The sequence below is a fragment of the Eulemur rufifrons genome, chromosome 29, assembly GCF_041146395.1.
Source record: "Eulemur rufifrons isolate Redbay chromosome 29, OSU_ERuf_1, whole genome shotgun sequence".
In the NCBI taxonomy this organism is placed as follows: Eukaryota; Metazoa; Chordata; class Mammalia; order Primates; family Lemuridae; genus Eulemur; species Eulemur rufifrons.
In genome coordinates, this window is record NC_091011.1 from 29,396,023 (window position 1) to 29,417,935 (window position 21,913).

The 21,913-nt window shown below is 36.1% G+C and overlaps 1 protein-coding gene across 1 annotated transcript in view; it reads right to left on the reverse strand.

Annotated features, from left to right (window-relative positions):
• Window positions 1-5,092: 5,092 nt before the first annotated feature.
• The window catches only part of KLHL7 (kelch like family member 7), a 59,700-nt gene continuing 42,879 nt past the window's right edge, over window positions 5,093-21,913 (reverse strand). Inside the window, exons 8-11 of the mRNA XM_069461239.1 lie at window positions 15,368-15,608; window positions 13,218-13,419; window positions 7,611-7,708; window positions 5,093-6,486 (exon numbers count right to left, since the gene is read on the reverse strand). Coding sequence (XP_069317340.1) covers window positions 6,203-6,486; window positions 7,611-7,708; window positions 13,218-13,419; window positions 15,368-15,608 — 825 coding nt within the window. The 3' untranslated portion in view covers window positions 5,093-6,202. The remainder of the gene's footprint in view (window positions 6,487-7,610; window positions 7,709-13,217; window positions 13,420-15,367; window positions 15,609-21,913) is intronic.

Here is a 21,913-nt window from a genome sequence, read left to right on the forward strand (position 1 = left end):
CAAAGAACTTTTTTCCTGAACCATTTGAGACTATGTTGCCAACTTAATGTGCCATCACCCAAATACTTACTGTATATTTCCTACAAACAAGGACATTCTCCTACATAACCACAATGCAGTCATCAAAATTAGGACTTTACTATGGATGATGCGTTACTACTATCTAATCCTTAGACTCCATTCATATTTTGCCAAATGTCCCAATAATGCCTTTTAAAGGACCCAGTTCAGAATCATTGTGTCTTAGTCACATTTCATGTGTCTCCTTCAGTCTGGAACATTTCATCAACCTTTCCTTGATTTTCATGACCTTGATACTATTGAAAATTACAGGTTAGTTATATTGCAGAAGGTACTCAATGAAGATGTTTGATGTTTTCTGACGACTAGACTCAGATTATGCATTTTTGTTAGGATTATCATGGAAGTGATACTGTGGTTTTCACATTGCATGTTGTACACAATTTCAGTTTGTCCCATTATCTGTGATGTTCACTTTGATCACTTAAGGTAGTGTCTGTCAACCTGCTCCACCATAAAGTTACTCTTTTCCTTATTAATAAGAATTTTGTGGGGAGGTACTTTGAAAGTATGTAAAAATCCGATTGTTTAATAAGCCTTTAGTTCATTATTTATTCCTATCAATATGGACTCATGATTTCCAGTTTTATTCCATGGGTTAGGATCCATTACTGTCATTTAAAGAGACAGGGTCTTGCTCTTGCCCAAGTTGGAGTGTGGTGGCCTGATCATACTCACTGCGAAGTGAACTTCTGGGCTCAAGTGATCCTCCCACCTAAGCCTCAGAATAGCTCAAAATACAGGTGCACATCACCATGCCTGGCTTTTTTTTTTTTTTTTTTTTGGTAGAGATAGGATCTCATTGTGTTGCCCAGGCTGGTCTTGAACTCCTGGGGTCAAATGATCTTCCAACGTTTGCCTCCCAAAGTGCTAGGATTACAGGTGTGAGCCACTGCACCTGGCCCCTATAATTTATTTTGATGCTCATGTCATCCCCAGTTTGGCCAGTGGGAGCCCCTTTAAGCTCCTCTGTCCATTTGACAAAGGAAAAAAAAAAAAATCCCCATGATCATTTGAGCACGTCTTTACTTTTTAAGCCAAAGAGATGCTCTAGGCTAATTTTTATATTTTCTCTGCTCCAGTCCTGGAATCAGTCATTTCTCCAAGGAGCCCTGGGTCCTTTGGATGGTACTTAGAAACCAAGATCTGAGCTCTAAGTGTGTTCATTGTTACTGTGATGTCTTTGGTCCCAGGCCCTTTCATGGACCTTGCTAGGAAATAGACACACACATTTATATTGGTACATATTTTTATATCTATACATATATTGAGAACTGAGTTCACACCAATAATCTCTAATTACAATCCAAGATGACAGGATTCATTGTATTTTCCTCCTATATTTGTAATTCTCTTCTTTGATAGTGAGAAACTAGGCTTCCATTATTTTAATATATTTATTTTGTTATCTGCTTGTATTAACCAGTATCTCTTTGAGCCACTGACTTTTCATACCTGTAAATGTCAGCATGTGTAAGGACTTTGCTGGGATCAAAGACCTGAAATAATACCAGTGGTAGCTGAAGCTTAAGTGACGGTAAGCACGGTGCTCGGTGAAGATGGAGAGGAGCAAGGTCAGAATCCTGGTTGACATTGTCTAGGTGGTGCACTGTGTGAGACAATGAGAGCCTAGGGCTGAGGCTTGCAGAACTTGGTAGTGATAATTTTGGTGAGGGGTATGGGTGGAAATCAGGAGAGTGGGATTATAGGAAGGAAACTTCTGGTTTCAAGATGGCAGAGTACAAATATTTCTGTTTCCCCTTCCTCTCGAAAATCATCTCAAAAGGGAAAATAAGCAAAAACACCATTTTTGATTATACTAGGAGATATCCATAATCTCAAACCACAATTTATGAACACTGAATGCAGATGGAAGAAGAGTAGATAGTAAATTACTTAGATAAGTAGAAGGTGAAATTAAATTTCTGTAAGGTGGACACTGAGTCCCCAGGGAAGGCCAAAAACCTGAGGAATTAAGAGCCACCAGGTACCACAGAAAGGGTAGATTGTTTTGAAATCTGTATGAGGTATGGTTAGAACTTAGCTCCAAAAACCCACCAAGTGAAGGCAACTATCTCAGTCTGATAGGGGATACGTTTCTTCCTTGAAAAAAGGGAATGAGAGGCTTCAGATTCCAGGACAATGGGTACAGAGAGAGCTTATGCTTATTGAATGGTGACTTAGAATCCCCTTTGCCTGAGCTCCAGAAATCCTGCAGCTAGGCTTACAGTCCCCCTCTTTCCAATTTGCCCTCCTCCTTCTCTCAAAGGGCAGGAGATTGGAAGATTATTTTCTAGAGAATCAAACATCCCAGAAAAATACCTATGTATCACTCATGGATTAAAAAAAAAAACAAAACAGCTTGGTCATTTGTTCATCGCATAATAAAGTTTGCCCTTATGCCCCCAAATTATCAATATTTAATGTTTCATTTTAAATATAAATGCATAGCCAGGGACTATATATTTGAGGACAGATACCAACAGGAAAGAGTGAATAAAACAAATAAGTTAGAGGAAACAAAAGCTTCAGAAATGTTAAAGAAATGAAAATATCCTCAGAGGATAACATAAAACAAGAACACCACACCACATAGAAGAACAATCATAAAAAGAAAATGCTTTTGGAAAACATGAATAGTGGGAACAATTAGAGGGTTGGAAGAGAAAGTCAGGGGAATCCTTTATAACAGGGACCCCGAACCTGTGGTAAGTTGTATAATTATTTCATTATATATTACAATGTAATAACAAAGTGCACAATAAATGTAATGCACTTGAATCATCCTGAAACCATCCCCCATTTCCCCGACTGTGGAAAAATTGTCTTCCATGAAAATGGTCCCTGGTGCCAAAAAGGTTCGGGACAGCTGCTTTATAAGACTCAAACTAGATCTTGAACTCCATTTTATATCTTTGTTATGAGAGAGGGCATAAGTTCTGGAAAGTAAAAGCTTTCTAGTTAGTAAGGATAATATTTCAGACAATTTTCTAGCACAGACTGTTTTTTTTAATTTTGATTTTTCCTAGTTTAAAACATCTGGGGAAGGAGGAAAGTTAGGAAGATGAAAGTGGATTCAAGCTTTTAAAGGTCTTTTGAGGCAACTGTAGAGGAAGGAGGATATTTAAAGGAAGGATTTATCAAGTGTTGAATGACGCAACCTATAAATGTCCTTTTATGTTACCAAATTATTTGGATTTAGTGAGAGCTGTTTTGATGCCATGTTGGAGTAAATTTCATTTTCTCAAGTCTTTGGTATATGTTAAGAGTATTAACCTTAAAAAGCAAAATTTCCTCTAAATATCTCCTTTACCCTGGCATATACAGCAAATCCAGAATTTTTTCATGGTAATAGTATGTAAGACAAAAGGAATATAGGCTCCTTAGTTGAATAATTATTTACTATATGGCTCATTTCAATTTTGTTAGTAATATGTCAAAATAATTCATGACTCAAAATTTTTCATGAGAATATGTCTGTCAAATTTTTGAAAGCTAGGCCACAAAGTCACAATTGTAATTACTGTTTTTTAGAGCAAGTTTTTTTCAAGATGCTAAAGTCTCATGTTCAAATTGTGATATTTGAAAGTACAATGCTGTGTCATTTTTGATGCTGTGTCATTGCAAAGGATATAACATTAACATATCAAATGTCTACTAAAGAGAACTTTACAAAGTAGGATTTTTTTGGGGAAAAAAGCAATAGATAATATACTTGTCAATATGGTGTACTTTTACGCATTATTCTGGAATTGACAATTTTGTACAGTATTTCCAAGGCAGAAAAAGACACTAATTAGGAATTATGATATGAATTACTAAGGGAAAAAAAAAACTTTATTATAACCTACATCAAACCTGTCCACATACTTACTATTGTGTGTTCTAGTTAATTGGCACAGCCTAAAAAGACCAGTATACTTAAAATATCTTAAACAGTGCTATATATTCTACAAGGGAGATTATCACATTAAATTAATATAACCATATTATGATAAATATTCTGCCCTCAAAAAAATTAAACTAGGTACATGTTTTCAACGAAGTGCAAAGTTCAAAATCCTACATAAAAATGGTCAGAACAGTCAGATCTAGAGATAGAAAGTAGATTAGTGGTTGCTTAGGGCTACAGCATTTAGGGAAGTTTTCTGGGTTCGATAGTGTCCCCCCAAAATTCATGTCTACCCAGAACCTTAGAATGTAACCTCATTTGGAAATAGGGTCTTTGCAGATGTCTTAATAATTAGTTAAGATAAGGTCATACTGGATTGGGGAGGGGGAAGGCTATATTGTCCTTGCAAGAACACCATGTAAAGATATAGGGACACACAGGGGAAAAGGCCATGTGAAGATAGGCAGAGAATGAAGTGAAGCAGCTACAAGCCAAGGAATACCAAGGATTGCTGACTACCACCAGAAACTGGGGGAGAGGCATGGACAGTTTCTGCCTTAGAGCCTTCTGAAGGAACCAATCCTGTTGACACTTTGATTTAGGATTTCTGGCCTCCTGAACTGTAAGAAAACAAATTTCTGTTGTTTTAAGCCACCAAATTTGTGGTAATTTGTTACAGCAGCCCTAGGAAACTAAAACAGGGAGACATTGCTAATGAGTACAGGGTTTCTTTTTGGGGTGATGGAAATATTCTGAAATTGTAGTGATGGCACAACCCTGTGGATATACTTAAAACCACTGAATGGTACACTTTAAATAAGTGGATTGTATGGTATGTGAATTGTATCCCAATAAAGCTGTTGAGTACATTTAAAAAACCTACATAAGTATTCCTATTATTGTTTTTTCTAATTCCTTTTTAATTTAAACATTTTTAGGGTTTAAGACTATTGCAACCTCTACATAAAGAAAACTGAAAATTAAATGACATTGCTTCACAAATTCTAATAACTATTACCTAACACATTTAAAATGAAGAAAGAACTGAGCAGTCTAAGTTAAAAAATATTTAATATCATCAGATAAAAACATCGATGGTGACAGCTTTACATGGCTCCTTCCATACATAGTGAAAAGGTCAAAACATTGCTAGGAAAGAAATGAGTAGTTGGGTTTGTAAAAGGTTTATTGACCACATAGAAACAATGAATAGAAGATGACATCTATTTAACTCATATTATTATAAAACTATTTAGAGACAACTGGGTTAAATATCTCTGATGTGTTCTGCTAAGGGAAAAGAAGTCATGTATCTTTTTAATCCATAAGAAGTTCAAAATCAACCCTGATTATGTGGTACAACTATCGATGCTTTTCTAATGATCTAGAAATTTCCTATAAATAGCTTTATCTTTTGCTAATCATTCCCATGATTGGAGTTTTTGTAACAGTGAGGACTGAAGAAGTGGAATCCTTTTTTAATCACTGGGTAAAACAGTGACATAAGTTAATGATGGGTGCTAAGTTTAACATTGCATGTTAAAAAGATGGAACATATTTAATTGAATATATTTCATGAGGAGTTGGACACATTAAGTCCCAAAATCTGTTTATGAAGTTTTATGAGAGAGTGTGTATGCCTTGACTTACTGTGGCTTGCTTTTAAAATGGAATACATTTGGCACTAAATGAAACAAATGAAGATAAGCAAAACTATGTGAGACTAAGCTGCTCCATCAGAATTGCCCATCTTGACTTACAATTCATACTATTTCTTAGTTCTTGATTGAACAGAAACAAACAGACCTAACCACATAGCACTTCTGAGATGTATGAAAATAGAATCTAGAGCTAAGATGAGGCTGCTTCACTGATGAGCCAATCCCCCACTCTGCCAAAATCATAGTTACAAATGTGACATTCATTCAGGAAATTCATATTTTCACCAAATGCCTATAATTTTTCAAGTTTTCTTGCTAGACATGTTCTTGGTTATATGGCCAGCTAAAATATGGTCTTTGAATTAAGTAAGGAAATCCATATAAATGAAACATTTTACAGGGACCTTACTTCACTTCAAACTTTCTTTACCAAAACACCAAACCAAAACTTTGTAACCAAACTCTTGGAACAAATGTAACCAAACTCTTGGAACAAAGCACTGGTGGCCATATTTTTTTTTTTTTTTTTTTTTTGAGTCTAATGAGTCTTGAAGTGACCACTCATTTTTCATGTTTCAAGGGTCTCTTCATTGGCTCCACAAGTATCAACAACACAAATTAAACAACTCGTGACTGGAAAAGCGCGGACTTTGGAGTTGGCAACCCATTTGTCTGTTTCAGTATTGTATTCCAGAATGTGTCCTAATCGACCCACACCTTGAAAACCAGCCAAGACATAAACTATAGAGCCAACTGCTGCACACTTCACTGTGACACCCTTCCATGGCATTGGTGACACCATCTTCCATTCATTCAATTTAATATCGTAATATTCCACATTGTCCAGACCACCTTCAAAAGAGTAAAACATGAACAACATGAAAAACTATATGAACAATTCTCTTTAGTAATTTTTTTGTATTTCTCCAATATTTTATTATAAAAATTTTCAAGCACACAGAAAAGCTGTAAACATTTTACAATGAATACCCACATACCCATTACCTAAATTCTTATTCTTACAATAGAAATTTATTTTATTTTATTTTTTTAGAAACAGTCTCACTCTGTTGCCCAGGCTGGAGTGCAGTGGCACAATCATAGCTCACCGCAGCCTTGGACTCCTGGCCTCAAGCAATCCTCCTGCCTTGATCTCCCAAAGTGTTGGGATTACAGGCATGAGCCACTGTGCTTGGTCTAGAAATTTAATTTAACTTTAGTTTTTAAATACTGATATTTTTCTACAAAATTAAAAATGTTCTATTTATTCTGGAAAAAACACAAAGTAAATCAGTCAATGATTTCCCCTTGGATTCACTTTGATTATAATTATTCAAATGTCCTTCTTTTTCCTTCTATCTTTTAGCAGTTTATGAAAAATAGCAATGGATGGGGATGGCAGAAGAGAAAAAAGTCATTTGTTATACTTAAGTAATGCTTAAATGTATTCACTAAAATGAAGCTTGTGGATTATCTCTAGATTCAGTTCAGACTCCCTGTTATTTAAGACAATTATTTAAGATTTTTAAGAAAATAAAAAGGCCAAATTTAGTCATTTAAAAAATATTAATATTTTCATGCAATGTTTAAAAATATTTAGGAAACTTTGTCATTTAGAACCTGGATACAAGTCCTAAAGCTTGTATTTAAAAAGTTTTTAAAGGTTTTTAAAGTTCAAATGTTTCTACTGCTTAGTAGTTCTTAAACTGGTGTGATACCATTCCCCAGGGGGTATCTGGAAATGGATGGGGGCCATCTAAGATGCCATAATGACTAGTGGCCACTAGTGACATTTCATAGACAGGTACTGTTTAATGTCCTGCAGTGTTTTATCAAATATGTTCCTAGAAACTATAAAAATCGATATGATGTATGTGGTAAATGCTTGTATCTAGATTTTAAGAAATGATTCAATAATTTAACGAAGTATCAGCATACTCATCAGGAAAGTGGAAGAGTGAATTAATATCACGTACCCAAACCATTCTGACCACCAACAGCAAATATCTTGTCTTTTACAAATACCAGCCCATGATTTTTCCTGGCCTCAATCATTGGACACAGCTCAGTCCATCTGAAAAAAATCAAAGAAAGGGTTTAGTGTACTTATTCACAGGATGTAAAAGGACTCTTACACTAATAAGAAAGGTCTATTATCCTAATTAATGCTTATTTATTACTCACATGTGTACATACACACAAAATGTCTGGAAGACTAGAAAACAAAAGTTTAACAATGATCATGGGTAATTTATTTATAGGTTGGGTAAATGGGGATTTTATTCCTTTCAATTCTGATAGGATTTAAGAAATGAGGGCTATCTGGAGACTATTAACACATCTTTGGAAGAAATCCATTTCCTGTGGTTCACAATAGCTTGTAAAATGGCAACAAAAGAGAAGCTACTTAAAGAGAATATAAAGCACTAATTCTATCACATATGGTTTTTTGTTTGTTTTGGTTTTTTTTTGTCGAGACAGAGTCTCACTTTGCTGCCCAGGCTAGAGTGAGTGCCGTGGTGTCAGCTTAGCTCACAGCAACCTCAGACTCCTCGGCTTAAGCGATCCTACTGCCTCAGCCTCCCGAGTAGCTGGGACTACAGGCATGCGCCACTATGCCGGGCTAATTTTTTCTATATAGATTTTTAGTTGTCCATATAATTTCTTTCTATTTTTAGTAGAGACGGGGTCTCGCTCTTGCTCAGGCTGGTGTTTGTTTGTTTTGAGACAGAGTCTCGCTCTGTTGCCCGGGCAAGAGTGCTGTGGCATCAGCCTAGCTCACAGCAACCTCAAACTGCTGGGCTCAAGCAATCCTTCTGCCTCAGCCTCCGGAGTAGCTGGGGCTACAGGCATGTGCCACCATGCCCGGCTAATGTTTTCTGTATATTTTTAGCTGTCCAGATCATTTCTTTCTATTTTTAGTAGAGACGGGGGTCTCGTTCTTGCTCAGGCTGGTCTAGAACTCCTGACCTTGAGCAATCCTCCTGCTTCGGCCTCCCAGAGTGCTAGGATTACAGGCGTGAGCCACCGTGCCTGGCCCACATATGGTTTTATTTTTTTTTATTTTTGAGACCGAGTCTCACTCTATTGCCCAGGTTAGAGTACCGTGGCATCAGCCTAGCTCACAGCAACCTCAAACTCCTGGGCTCAAATGATCCTTCTGCCTCAGCCTCCTGAGTACCTGGGACTACAGGCATGCGCCACCATGCCCAGCTAATTTTTTCTATATATTTTTTAGTTGTCCAGCTAATTTTCTTTCTATTTTTAGTAGAGACAGGGTCTCGCTCTTGCTCAGGCTGGTCTTGAACTCCTGAACTCAAACAATCCACCTGCCTCAGCCTCCCAGAGTGCTAGGATTACAGGCGTGAACCATCTTGCCTGGCCCACATATGGTTTTAATTAATATTTAGGTATGTGCAAGTAAAACACAAACTTATAGTGGGCCTCAAGCAATCAGCACATCATTAGTATTTGTTACTATGGACACATTCATCTTTAAATCTATACTAAAAACTTCACACAGCTCTGATAAAAAAAGGGCTGTTATTCTGTGAAGTTAGTAATTTATTATCACTTTGCTGTGTTCACAATCACTATTATAAATAATGAAATTGAGAATATAAATGTGGACATAAGTGTTGAAGGACATTAACTCACAGGTAGCAGCATCATACACATATACATAGACGATTGTGTTATTTTTCTCTGAGATTCAATCCCTTCTTCTGCATAACACTCCCATGTCTGACATTTGTGACTGTGAAGGTGGTGCTGGCACACAGGCTCGTGCTTTTAACAGCTAACACATCAAAAGACGCCAAACAGCAACAAAAGGGAAACTTGGCACAAGCGTAACTCTCTAAGATAGTTTTTTATATCTCTTCTTTAAAACAATTTAATAAATGTAACTTTATCAAACATAATTACAGCATAATGATTAACAATTCTTTTGTTGTCTTATTTATGTACTGCTTTTTGTTTTAAAAGTGGCTTGACAGTTATGACTCATTTTCAGAGCAGCATGACTCCTGCTTTTTAGGAAAAACAAACATGGTCATCCGGGTGAAATGACCAGCATACAGCTTAGAATTGGGAGAGCTATTAACAGTAAGGACTAGGTCTTCACTGCTGCCCCATGTAGTAAGCTTTACAGAGTGAGCTGTCATCATGCGTTAAACATAGTATTTGACTTGAAAAAATTCAATTTATTTACCTCTTTCTTCTCTAACTATTATGTCAATGATATAATGTGAGAGCATGTGTTATGTATTTTCAAATCTCCTGAAGGTTTAGAAGACAGTTTCATAAACTCTCCTTCCTCCTATAATTCACATGCAGAGTGTGTACTAGGTCTCTCCTCTCTCCAATCTGAAGTTTATTTTTTTAAGTGAGGCTCATCACTTCAGAACAATATGAACTTTAATGTTTAGAAGGTTTTCTTAAAATTCTGACTACTCAAACTATGTCATGTTGTTTCCATAGGCTTAATTTCTTTTCTTCCTTTCTTTGGACTGTTACTCTAAAATGGTCTTTTTATTATGAGCTCCTCTTTTTTCCAACTGATTTTTAAAAATTGATGTATAAGAATTGTACATATTTTTGGGGTACATGTGATATTTTCAAACACGCATATAATGTGTAATGATCAAATTGGGTAACAGAAATATTCATCACCTCGAATATTTATCTTTTGTGTTGGGAACATTCCAATTCTTCTCTTCTAGCTATTTTGAAATATACAATAAATTATTGTTAACTATAGTCTCCTCATTGTGTTATTGAACTAGTCTTCTTCCTTCTATCTGACTGTATGTTTGTACCCATTAATCTACACCTCTTTATCCCCCACCCTTCCCCGCCTCTGGTAACCACCATTTTATCCTCTACCTTCATAGCAGCTACTTTTTTAGCTGCCACATATGAGTGAGAACATGCGATATTTGTTTTTCGGTGATCCATAGGCTTAATTTTTTAGCTTCCAATTAAACACATTCTATTATAAAACACTTAAGAAAAATGTCAAAATTGGGGAGAAAAATTCTTATGAAAAACAACTAGGTTATAGTGAGCTATGATTGTGCCACTGTACTCTAGCCTGGGCAACAGAGCAAGACTCTTTCTCTAAAAAAAAAAAAAAAAAAGAAAAAAGAACTTGGATGGCTAGATCACATTTTATAAAGGAAATCACAGTAGTATGTAACTTATTTGAGAGTTGGCTAGTTCACACTGTATTTTCATTTATGAAAATTTAAAGGCATTGAAAAGAACATAGAATTCAAATTTAACACATTAAGTTCAATATATAAAAAAGAAATGCTAAGTCTTACAAGTTTTTAAATATTCCTGAAACAGAATATTCATCTAGTTCTAAAAAATACTGAGGTTGCAAAATTCCTTTATACTTTTTCTCTGCTCCTATGAACAAGAATATATTGATTGACAATGATATTGCCTGCATAAGAATCTCCAAATTTAGAAGCCTGGAGTTTATATGGTTATGGTTTCCATGTTAAGCGATTTTTTGGAAATGAAAAAACAATTAGGCAGCAGGATGAATCAGACTAGAGTTTTTCAACCAGTATGCTGTAACACTTTTTAAGCATAGGGTTTAAGTAAGGTAGAGGTTCATATGGAAGGGAGGACAGTTGGTATACACCCCTCCTATGGTTTGGGACAAGATGGGGCAGACAGATAGATGAATTGATGGATGATAGGATGAGGGATAACAGATAGCCTTGGATGGCCCTGGCAAGTGCAAGGTATATTTTGAAAAACACTGGGAAGCAGTATACTTGAAGATCTCAAGAGATTTCCTAGTCTCCACATTTTAGCTAAAGGTAAATTTCAAGACAAGTTGCTTTTACTCTGTTCCTTGCATTGGCAATTAGTTGAGCAAAAAATGAGAAAAGAACGATTGTAACTACCTTTTTAGTTGGGAAAGGAGTTACTGATTATGCTTCCTTAAATCCTTTTAAAATAAGTGGGAGGTATAAATAGATAAATGAACATTTATATGCAGAAATAATCACTTTTTATAATTAAGTTCTTATCTCAATTAAAAAAAAGAGCAGTAGCTGGAATGGAAGACTTCTGTGTTTTGTAGTCTGGCAATATTTCCTAAATTTAAAGTACAAGAGTTTCGGTGCACTTTTTTGGCATAACATTCAAGTTGAACATATTTACCCAATAACTTGTTCTGGTAAAGGAAGAACAACGGGCAATCTGGCCATATGATCAAGTGACTTTTCTTAAAGCTCTTTGGATATATTGACAAAAGGTATGACTGGGATATCATCTGTTTTATTTCCTCATTAGTTTTAGTGTCACTGCATTTAACACTCCCCCCACCATTATTCAACAATTAGCATATTTCCTTTGGCTACATTGAATGGGTTCCATCATTAACTACAAGGTCAGAAAAACTTTTAAAAAATTTCTTTAGCATTTTGCCTTTTTAAGAGCAGTTGTTTCCTAGGTGATTTAAGAATAATTTTATTTGATAAATATGAATCCAAACATACTTTAGAAAGTATAAACCCTAAATGACGTCATACCTAGCTGCACGATTTATCGGCCATGAACCAATATGTAATATTTCTACTTAAGGGCAAATTTACTATTCATTGTAAGTTCCCCACTACATTTCCTCACCTCCGAAATACAAGTATCTTTTGACTTTCACAAATCAGATGTGTCTCATTCATAGGCATTTACTGCACAAGCAGGACCAGAAAGAGAGGGGTTCCAATGGGGTTTAAGGTCAAGCCATTTCTTAAGGCCGTAAATATGCCATTGACACTAGCACATCCAAAAGTTTATGTACATTCTTTTTTTTTTTTTTTTTTTTGAGACAGAGTCTCACTCTGTTGCCCGGGCTAGAGTGAGTGCCGTGGCGTCAGCCTAGCTCACAGCAACCTCAAACTCCTGGGCTCAAGCGATCCTACTGCCTCAGCCTCCCGAGTAGCTGGGACTACAGGCATGCGCCACCATGCCCAGCTAATTTTTTGTATATATATATGTTTTAGTTGTCCATATAATTTCTTTCTATTTTTAGTAGAGACGGGGTCTCACTCTTGCTCAGGCTGGTCTCGAACTCCTGACCTTGAGCGATCCACCCGCCTCGGCCTCCCAGAGTGCTAGGATTACAGGCGTGAGCCACCGCGCCCGGCCTGTACATTCTTAAGAACTAAATTCTTGCTGGGCACAGTGCCTTGCTCCTGTAATCCCAGTGACTCTGGAGGCTGAGGTGGTAGGACTGCTTGAACCCCAGAGTTTGAGACCAGCCTGGGGAAGACAGCAAGAACCCCATCTCTAAAAAATTAAAAAAAAAAAAAAAATTAGTTGGGTGTGGTGGCATGCACCTGTAGTCCCAGCTACTCAGGAAGCAGGGAAGGGAGGATTGCTTGAGCTCAGGAGTTCAAGGTTCCAGTGAGCTGTGACTCCAGCTTGGGCAGCAGAGCATGACTCTGTCTCAAAACAAACAACTGAATTCTGTTGAGTTCCTTCTGCCTTTTAACATCTTCTTCTACTGAGCTTACAGAATACAACCCACTGTGAAATAAGAGTTTTAAATGGATACATACGTTTCTGTGGCAGGATCATAAACTTCACAGGAATTAAGCACTCTCCCAGAAACATTGTTCCCTAAACTTCCACCACAAACATAGATCAAGCCATTGGCTTCCACCATCCCGTGGCTGCAGCGCTGAGTCAGCATGCTAGGCTTTGTGTGCCAACTTTCAGTTCTGGTATCGTAGCACTCAAATAAATAGAGAGCTGAGTTTCCTATAAAAGAAAAAGGCCCCATCATGCTTAACTTAGGTGTATGGGTTTGGAGTGAATTGAGTCATTAGTTATGGGAGAGAAGAATTTAGGACTGTAGAGTCTTTTTTTTATACTCAATCAACAATAAAATACACAAATAGTTTAAGAAGCAGCTAATAACTCTATTTGTATAGACTTTGGAAAACATTCAAAAAGGGATCTGTTGGAAAGACTTATATTTTGGTAATTAAAATTTAGAAAATGGTTTGATTTCAAAAGAAATACTAAATAAGAAACATTATATATGTCTTTAAGCCCAGTTGTGCATGATGGTAATCATCCAAACTTCAGATGTTTACATACAGTAGAAAAACATAGCTACTTACAGATGGTAAATCCACATCTTAAAATACAAAAACTATTATCTGATAATATCCTAAGGCTTATTTGATATTCTATAATAACTACTGCACCATTAACAAAACTATACTTTCTGACTACTCTCACTGATTGTGTGGGTAAATCCTGAAGTCACACTGGTTTACTATTGAGTATAGTCTTAAGGTATTAATGTACGTTTCTGGAGTATTTTGACTATACATTTTAAAGGCAAAATATATCCACCATGTTTTGCAACTTCTGCATATTGTAGGAGCTCAATAAAGAATTTAGAAATGATGTTATTAAAGATCAGGTGCTCTTTTCCTTCCCAAGAAAAAAGAACTTTACCTCATCCTCACCATTTTGGGCTAATGCCAAATGATTTAAAAACAAAACACCACCATCTTTAAAAATCTCCATTGCAAACAAGGTCTATGAAAAATAAAGATCACAGAATAACAAATAGAAGAAGCAATGGTCATGACCAACAATAACTTCTTTTTGACTTTTTAAAAACATTTTCAATTTGGTAGATTCAGTAGGCGGACACTAGGGGAAAATATATAGTATAAAGCAGATATTTAAAATAACTGCTATTTAAGTAAAAAACTTAGTAAATGCCAAAGAAATTAAATTATCTACTGAACCAAAGAACAGTTACTTTCTGTCACCTTTAAGATTTATAGTATTTGAAATATGCTATATCCTTCACATTCTGAAGAATGCTTTTAAAGAGTAGAAAAAGTCATTTCTTAAGTTGCATTTAGGAAATCATAATTTTTCTTATATTTATTTGACACATCATACGGGGTAAAAACTTAAAACACACAAATATGCTCACCAAAAGTAAAACATTCTCTGGGCTAGTATCAAAATCATCAAAGAAAAATAAAAGACAAAATATTTAAATTTCATACCTTAGGCTTCCCTGGTCTTCCTAGTTTTCTCTATAAGCCCATTATTTAGCTAAAGAAATTAACTTGAAAAGATGAACGGATATAAAATCTATTAGGTGTCTAGTCTACATCTAGAATATTCATTTATAAAAATTATTTAGAAAAAGACCACTACTAGACCCTAACAAATTATTCAATGAGAAAGGTTTTTATACCTACCCTTACATCCTGTTCTGCTAAAGTACCCACTACCAGTCATTAAAAACTTAAAGAATAAAGCAAATGAAAAAGATCGTTCTTTTTTTCTGATAAAAACAAAGATAATATGGATTTAAAAAGCGTGAACATAGAAAGAGTTCTTAAAGGGTCTATGAACTCTGAAACCTTTAAAGCAAATAATATTGTGTACCCAAAACAACTAATCTAGAACTAAAATTCAGATGGTGTCAACTGATGCTTCATCATGATAAAAAAATTCATAATTAACAATCTAGGAAGTTAAAGTTTTTGTAAAATTAATGATTTATAAAGGAATAAGGTAAACCTTCAGAGAAATGGGCTCTAATATGTGACAGTTGTGTTTGAATTATCCAAAAAAAGTATCTAATAATAATTGTTTATTTAAATATGAAAGCCCAGATACTTGGCTTTCAAGCACATGCCCCGAACAAAAATACTTAAGAAATCCTTACCTACTTCTGAACCTCCAGATGTATAAATTTTGCCTTCTGCAGCACAAGCAGCAAGGCTGTCTCGAGGTGTTGGAGGGCCCAGTTTGGAATACCAGCTATCCTTCACTACATTATAGCAGTCCATTCGTTTTATGGGGAAAAGCTGAGAGCCACCCAAAATGTATACTACATTGTCCCAAAACACACATGCTGCATCTCTTCGCTTTTCAAAGGGGCAGCGGATGTCTGTCCAGCTATAATCCTGTAACAGGAAAGGACAGGAAGATTTCAGTATGAGAAAAACATAACTGAAAAGGACAAAACAAAGATGTAGTCTAGAAAATACAAAATATAAGAATGTGTTAATTTACTAGAATACACATACAAATGTTTGGCTTAAGACTATTACCATTTTAATCTTGTGTGATTTCTTCAGAATGTTGGTTAGACGGGGCAGAGGGGAAGAGAAAGGCACGTGACTGCTTTGGGTCTTTTCTGGCTCTAAAATAAACTTTAATACATTTGAATATATTACTGCCTTTTCCCCCTTCTGTTACTGAAGATAATAATACAAGAAAATTCTAAAATTAGTTGTTTTATTTTTAAAAAAAGCCTCTTTTTCAAATGTAAATATCTCTATACATTTCCTGCCAGATGTACAGAATGATATAAAAAAATTAATGGATAAACTAAATCTCAAAATGCCATTATCCTGTTAATCTAGAGCCAGAAGGTATTTTGTGGACATCTATGAGATATTTTCTATAAATATTCAGCTAAGCCAATGTAGTTTGTTAGACTCTTAGAATTGTGATATGAAATACTTGAGTAATCTGTTCTGAGAAGTCTGGATACTCCCTTTTTCTCCCCAATGATCAGAAACAAGCACCTATCGGTACACCTCACAGTAAGGGCTGTTCACAGCACTGTTTCCTCACCGTGTTTGATGGTATCCAAGGATGCTTGTGCCGCCCTTCCATGTATGTGTATGGCAGAATGTTCCCAAAGTTATAGCATCTTAGATTCTCCCCTTTTTTGAAAAAAGAAAGCTACAGTGTTCTTGCTACTTTCTGAAAATAATCAGGGTCATGCAGGAATCCAAATAGTTCTCAATATCACTGTGATTATTAATGCTGAGTACCCTTTGGGAAAATTCAACCCATACCTATCATGTTAGTATCTAGGGTTTTATGCATTCATTGGACTAGATCAAAGCATCATAGAACATCAGGAATGGTCTCTTAGGAAAGGGAGAGCTTCTAATATAGAAAACTTTGACTCCTGACAAAGAAAAACATTCTGCTTTTTAGGTGACCAGGAAAGCAGCCTTAATTGCCTAGGACTTTGTTCCTAAATTAGGATCTTTGTCCCCCTGGTTTACTCAGTGGTATACATTGGTAGGCATACAAAACTGTATGATAAACCTAACATCTTCCTGAAACTTCAGTTCTACTCAATGGACACTGAAAAATGGGGGGAAAATATTTTTACTTGTTCTCTTAGATAAACTGTATACCACAGAATGAAAGAAAGAGATATAAAATAATCACCATATTCTACAAGGAACAATCCCTCAAAGATAAACTAAGGATTATCTTACATATACTGCAAGTCCATTCATAATTCCTATTTGACCAAGTGTGTTTAAGCAGAGAAATATAATTCCATCAATAAACTCAGTGAATCTCAAATTTTGCCACTCTTACATCTAATTTATTTGGTATTTATTAGAAAGCTATATGGGAATTTCTCTAATTTTAAAAGATATTCTCAAGAATATTATATTCCCAGGCTCTTCCTTAATTATAGGATGGGGAAGTTCTTTTAAATAATCTCCAAGACTTGCTGCTCTTCAAATTAATAAATAACTACCTATGTAGGGGCTGGGATTAAAAAGAAAAACACACGATGCTTTCTTTGAGCTAGATGTGCTTAAGCATTTAGACACTAGGATATGAGATTTCAAAGAATGAAATAATTCCAAAGAGTTTGGTGACAGAGTAGTTCTAACTTTCTAAAACTACTCTGGGGTTAGAGTAGGGAATAAATTGGTGCTTGTATATACCTGTCATATAGCGCTTGGTTATGCTTCAGATTTAAGAATTAAAATAAAGTGCTCTCCTGGAAATATAAGTACAAGGAAAAAAATGATTAGCCTGTGTGTGTGTTTGAGAGAAAGAGAGAGAAAGTGACAGAGAGAGGAAGAGAAAAGAGAAAGTGAGAGAAAGAGAGAAAGAAGAATAGGCACATACTTCCACCTACTTGCAATTTGGGCTCTAATTTCTCCAGAAATCCTCAAATTTTTTAATGTTTAATGACGCTTCTGATAATTGCCAATGGTCACTGTACATGTCAGACACTAAGCTTGATAAATATTAACTATATAAAATAGTATGCCTAATAGTTCATCTTCTAGGCAGATAAGTAAAATGTCCTTTGCAAAAATTTCTACCTAGAACACAAAATAGACTTTCCATGGGAAAATTGGAAAGCCTGAAAAAATCCTGGGTAGGAGGATTTCTTAAGTTTTGATACATCACCCTGTATGTATACATATGTACATATGCAGACATATCCACGTATAAAGTCCTGTCTTCCCTGATCCTAGTTAGCTTGTCTTGCCTCTGCTGTGATACGCCACATACTATACTTTGTAGACTCTCTTCCTTTCTGTAGGCTTTCCTGATTTCCTTCTTCTGAATCCCCACCACTCTGAAGTCCAGACTTGACTCCATCATAGCTTGCCCTGCATGATTTTTCAGCTGTAGTGCAACAGTCCTTATGGTACCTAGGAGAGTGCAGGCTTCTTGAGGTGAGGGGTTGTAAATATTTTTTCTAAATGCCTCAAGGCAAAAACATTAGTGTGCTTTTTCCTTCAGAGTAAGGACTGATTTTATACAATGTAATTTGAAAACACATGGATCCTCAAAGAATACGAACACTATAGATGTTGATTTTAAAAATCAAGGCGACCACAATCCAAAATGAAGAAGTACTTTTTATTTTTCAAGACTTGAAAACTTTATTTTGAATCATTTTGAGAGAAAATCAAACTAAATTAAGGAAGGCAGGGTCTTAGAAAAAAAGGAAAGCAAAATTAACAAAACTTTACAATTTCTTGAAGAAACCATGAGGGATCAATCCAAACTGAGTTTAAGATGACCAAATTACAAGTACTTTCTCTTAAACCATTATCTGATTTGCCTTAGTTTCTAAGGGCTATTACAAAAAAATCATACAACTATTATGGCAATCTATATAGAAAGCAGGTTTATGACAGATGCCAGCACATTCCCAGAAGCAGTTTCATGAGAAACACATAGAAACACTTTTGGCTTCATTCATTTTATGAGGTCACAATAAGTAGCACAAAGGAGCTGGGAAACTTGAGCACCAAGCTAGGCTCTGCATGGAAGAGCCGTGGGTCTCAATTAGGTTAGTTAACTTCTCAGGAACTTTAGTTTCCTTATCTGTAAAACAAAAAGACTAGATGACTTAAGGTCTCCTCCCTTTCAGCCCTAACATCCAATGATCTTAGGGTCTAAATGATTCAGAATGTATCACTAACCAAATAGCTACTATTAATTTATTAGTTATTGAACACTTACCTTTCCAGGAACTATGCTGAAATATTTTAAAACATTATCTTATTTAATTTCCTCAACAACTCTGTAAAGGTAATATATTCATTTACAGATAAGAAAACTAAGAGATGTTAAGTACATTATCAAAGGTCACATAGTTAGAAAATGGTGAATCCAAGATTTAAATCTAAATCTACCTGACTCCAAAGCCGTGCTGTTTGTTTAGTCTCTATGCTGTCCTGCTTTTCTAAAAATCTTCTTACATGGCCTACTGGAAAGAACACTAGACTGGAAACAGAGCAATCTGGGGGGTTCTTGCTACTGTTGTGTTTCCAGCTAAGTGACTCTAGGCCCTTGAATTATCATTGCTGGACCTCAATAGCCCCATCTGTAAAACTGAGAGGTTGGTGGGATGGCTACCAAGGTCCTGAACAATCTCCACATCTTATCACTACTAAAAGCACAGCTGCTGTGAAAATAGAGATTTTCTCCATGTGTTTGCACAGTATTTGGCCAAAGGGCTGGCATGTTGAGGGAATATTTTTATTGGGTGACAGTCCACATTTGTAGAAAAATGTTTACCTCACCCAGCTGGGCCACCTTCATTTTTGACCTTAAAAATGTCAGAGGCTGTCAATGCTGTACTTTGGCCCTAGTTTGGGGCAGTTCCTCACTGCGGTGCTATTTCTAAATTACACAGATTCCAGCTGGCATCTTGTCACTGTGGTTCCTGGTTCTGTGGTGGCTACACCACTGAGGACCAGAGGGACTTGTAACCAACAAACCAATGGTACCGGGGGTTGGGGGCCAGGCTTTCATCTATTTTTCTGGTAAATCTAAATAGTTTCTGCTTTTTATCCTTTGCTAGAGCAATTTTTCTCCTAGGATTTTAGGAGAAAAATTTTAGCAGTTTTAGCACACTGTCAGTTTTAGCCTACAGAAAAACTGGACAGTGGGCAAAGCTGGCATGTATAAGGATGTTTCACTGCAGGGGTATTTTAACAAGAAAAACTGGAAAGAGGCCAAATGTGCAAGAAGAAGAGAGGATTAAACTAATTATGATATATCCTTATGATGGAATACACTGCAGTCCTTCAAAAAGATGATGTGGAAATATCTTCATAATATAATGCTGAGACCAAAAAAGTTTTATAGAATAGCATGCATGGCATGATACCGTATTTGTAAAATGGAAGGACTAGAATGATGTTCACTAACTATTGATGACTGTCTTTGGATACTGGGAACACTTTGGCTTTCTCCTTTATATCTTGAATTTTCTATTAATACAATGAGCATGTATTATTTTTGTTAAACGGAAAAAGTAAAATACAACAAATGGTACCAAAAGTATGGTGCAAGGAAAACAACTGCTTCTCACAGCAGAGGCCTATAAGAGCACTAAATGTTTTAATAGAAATATGAAATTGAAACTAATTTAAAGGCTTTAAGGATTAAAAAACAAATACTATTATGCTATACGGCTGAAATTCAACTACAGGATAGATAAGAGACAGTCTGCCTTCCTTCCAAGTGGCACTTTTTTTTTTTTTTTTTAGGGCATTCTGGTTTTCCAGAAGTAAACACTTGATCATGTCAAGTAATATCACAGGCTGCACCCATGTTTTGAAATGTGCCCATTTTCAATAGTCACACAAATATTGCTGGAGACATATTAACCTCCTAAAGTCTAGCAAGAGACCTAATAATCAGCCATTAGGAAAAATACTCTAGTAACTTAAATTCTTCAACAACAATAGCACTGTAGCTATGAATAGATAAAAAGGCTTCCACAGTGGGGGAGGGAGGGCATGATTTTGCTGTTGCTGGCCGCTAGATAAAATTAGGCTTAATTAGCAACAAACAACATATACATGGGCATTTCTCAGCTGTTAATGATTAGTTAAAATTAGAGCAAGGAGTCAGAAGTGAGGCCAAAGACCAGCTCAAAGGAAATTACCAAATAAGAATCACTCTGTTTTATAAAGTCACAAAATGTCTTTCCCCTCTATATTCTTTTTTTTTTTTTTTTTTTTTTTGAGACAGAGTCTTGCTTTGTTGCCCGGGCTAGAGTGAGTGCTGTGGCGTCAGCCTAGCTCACAGCAACCTCAAACTCCTGGGCTTAAGCGATCCTACCGCCTCAGCCTCCCGAGTAGCTGGGACTACAGGCATGCGCCACCATGCCCGGCTAATTTTTTCTATATATATTTTAGTTGTCCATATAATTTCTTTCTATTTTTAGTAGAGACGGGGTCTCGCTCTTGCTCAGGCTGGTCTCGAACTCCTAACCTTGAGCGATCCACCCGCCTCGGCCTCCCAGAGTGCTAGGATTACAGGCGTGAGCCACAGCGCCCGGCCTATATTCTCAAACTAAAACCACACCACCAAAAAACAAAACTCAAACCTAAACTACTTAGAAATTCAAGTATTAAGTAAAACTCAGTCTAAAAGTGAAACCTGACACGGGTGTTAAGCTTAATAACAGCACTTATCCTTTGAGTAGAAAATAAAGTATTAGGGAAGTACAGTATCCCTGTGCTAGCATAGCACCCTGTCAGCTATCTTAACAGATTAGTCTTTAAATGAACTTTCACATGTAACTTGGCACAGCATGGCATACTACACTTTAAATGGTGATCTCAAATCCCAGAATGCAATCACATACTTATTTAATAAGATGTTCTGACCAATGGAACAAACATCTACTCTTTGTGCCCTGATGTGCAGAACACAGCAGACAGCACAGATGGCTGAGAGTTTTGGAAGAGTTAGGAAGGTGAAGGGAAAAACAAGGTGGGGAAAGATGATAAGCCTTTTACATTTAAATATGGGAAAATTAGAAAACCTAAAGATGGCAAGGAGAAACTGATAGAGGAGTGAAGAAAGATCAAAGAAATTAAAAAGGAGTCAGTGGCACTGCAAACTAGTGCAACCTCTGTGGAAAGCAATATGGAGATACCTTAAACAGATACAAGTAGACCTA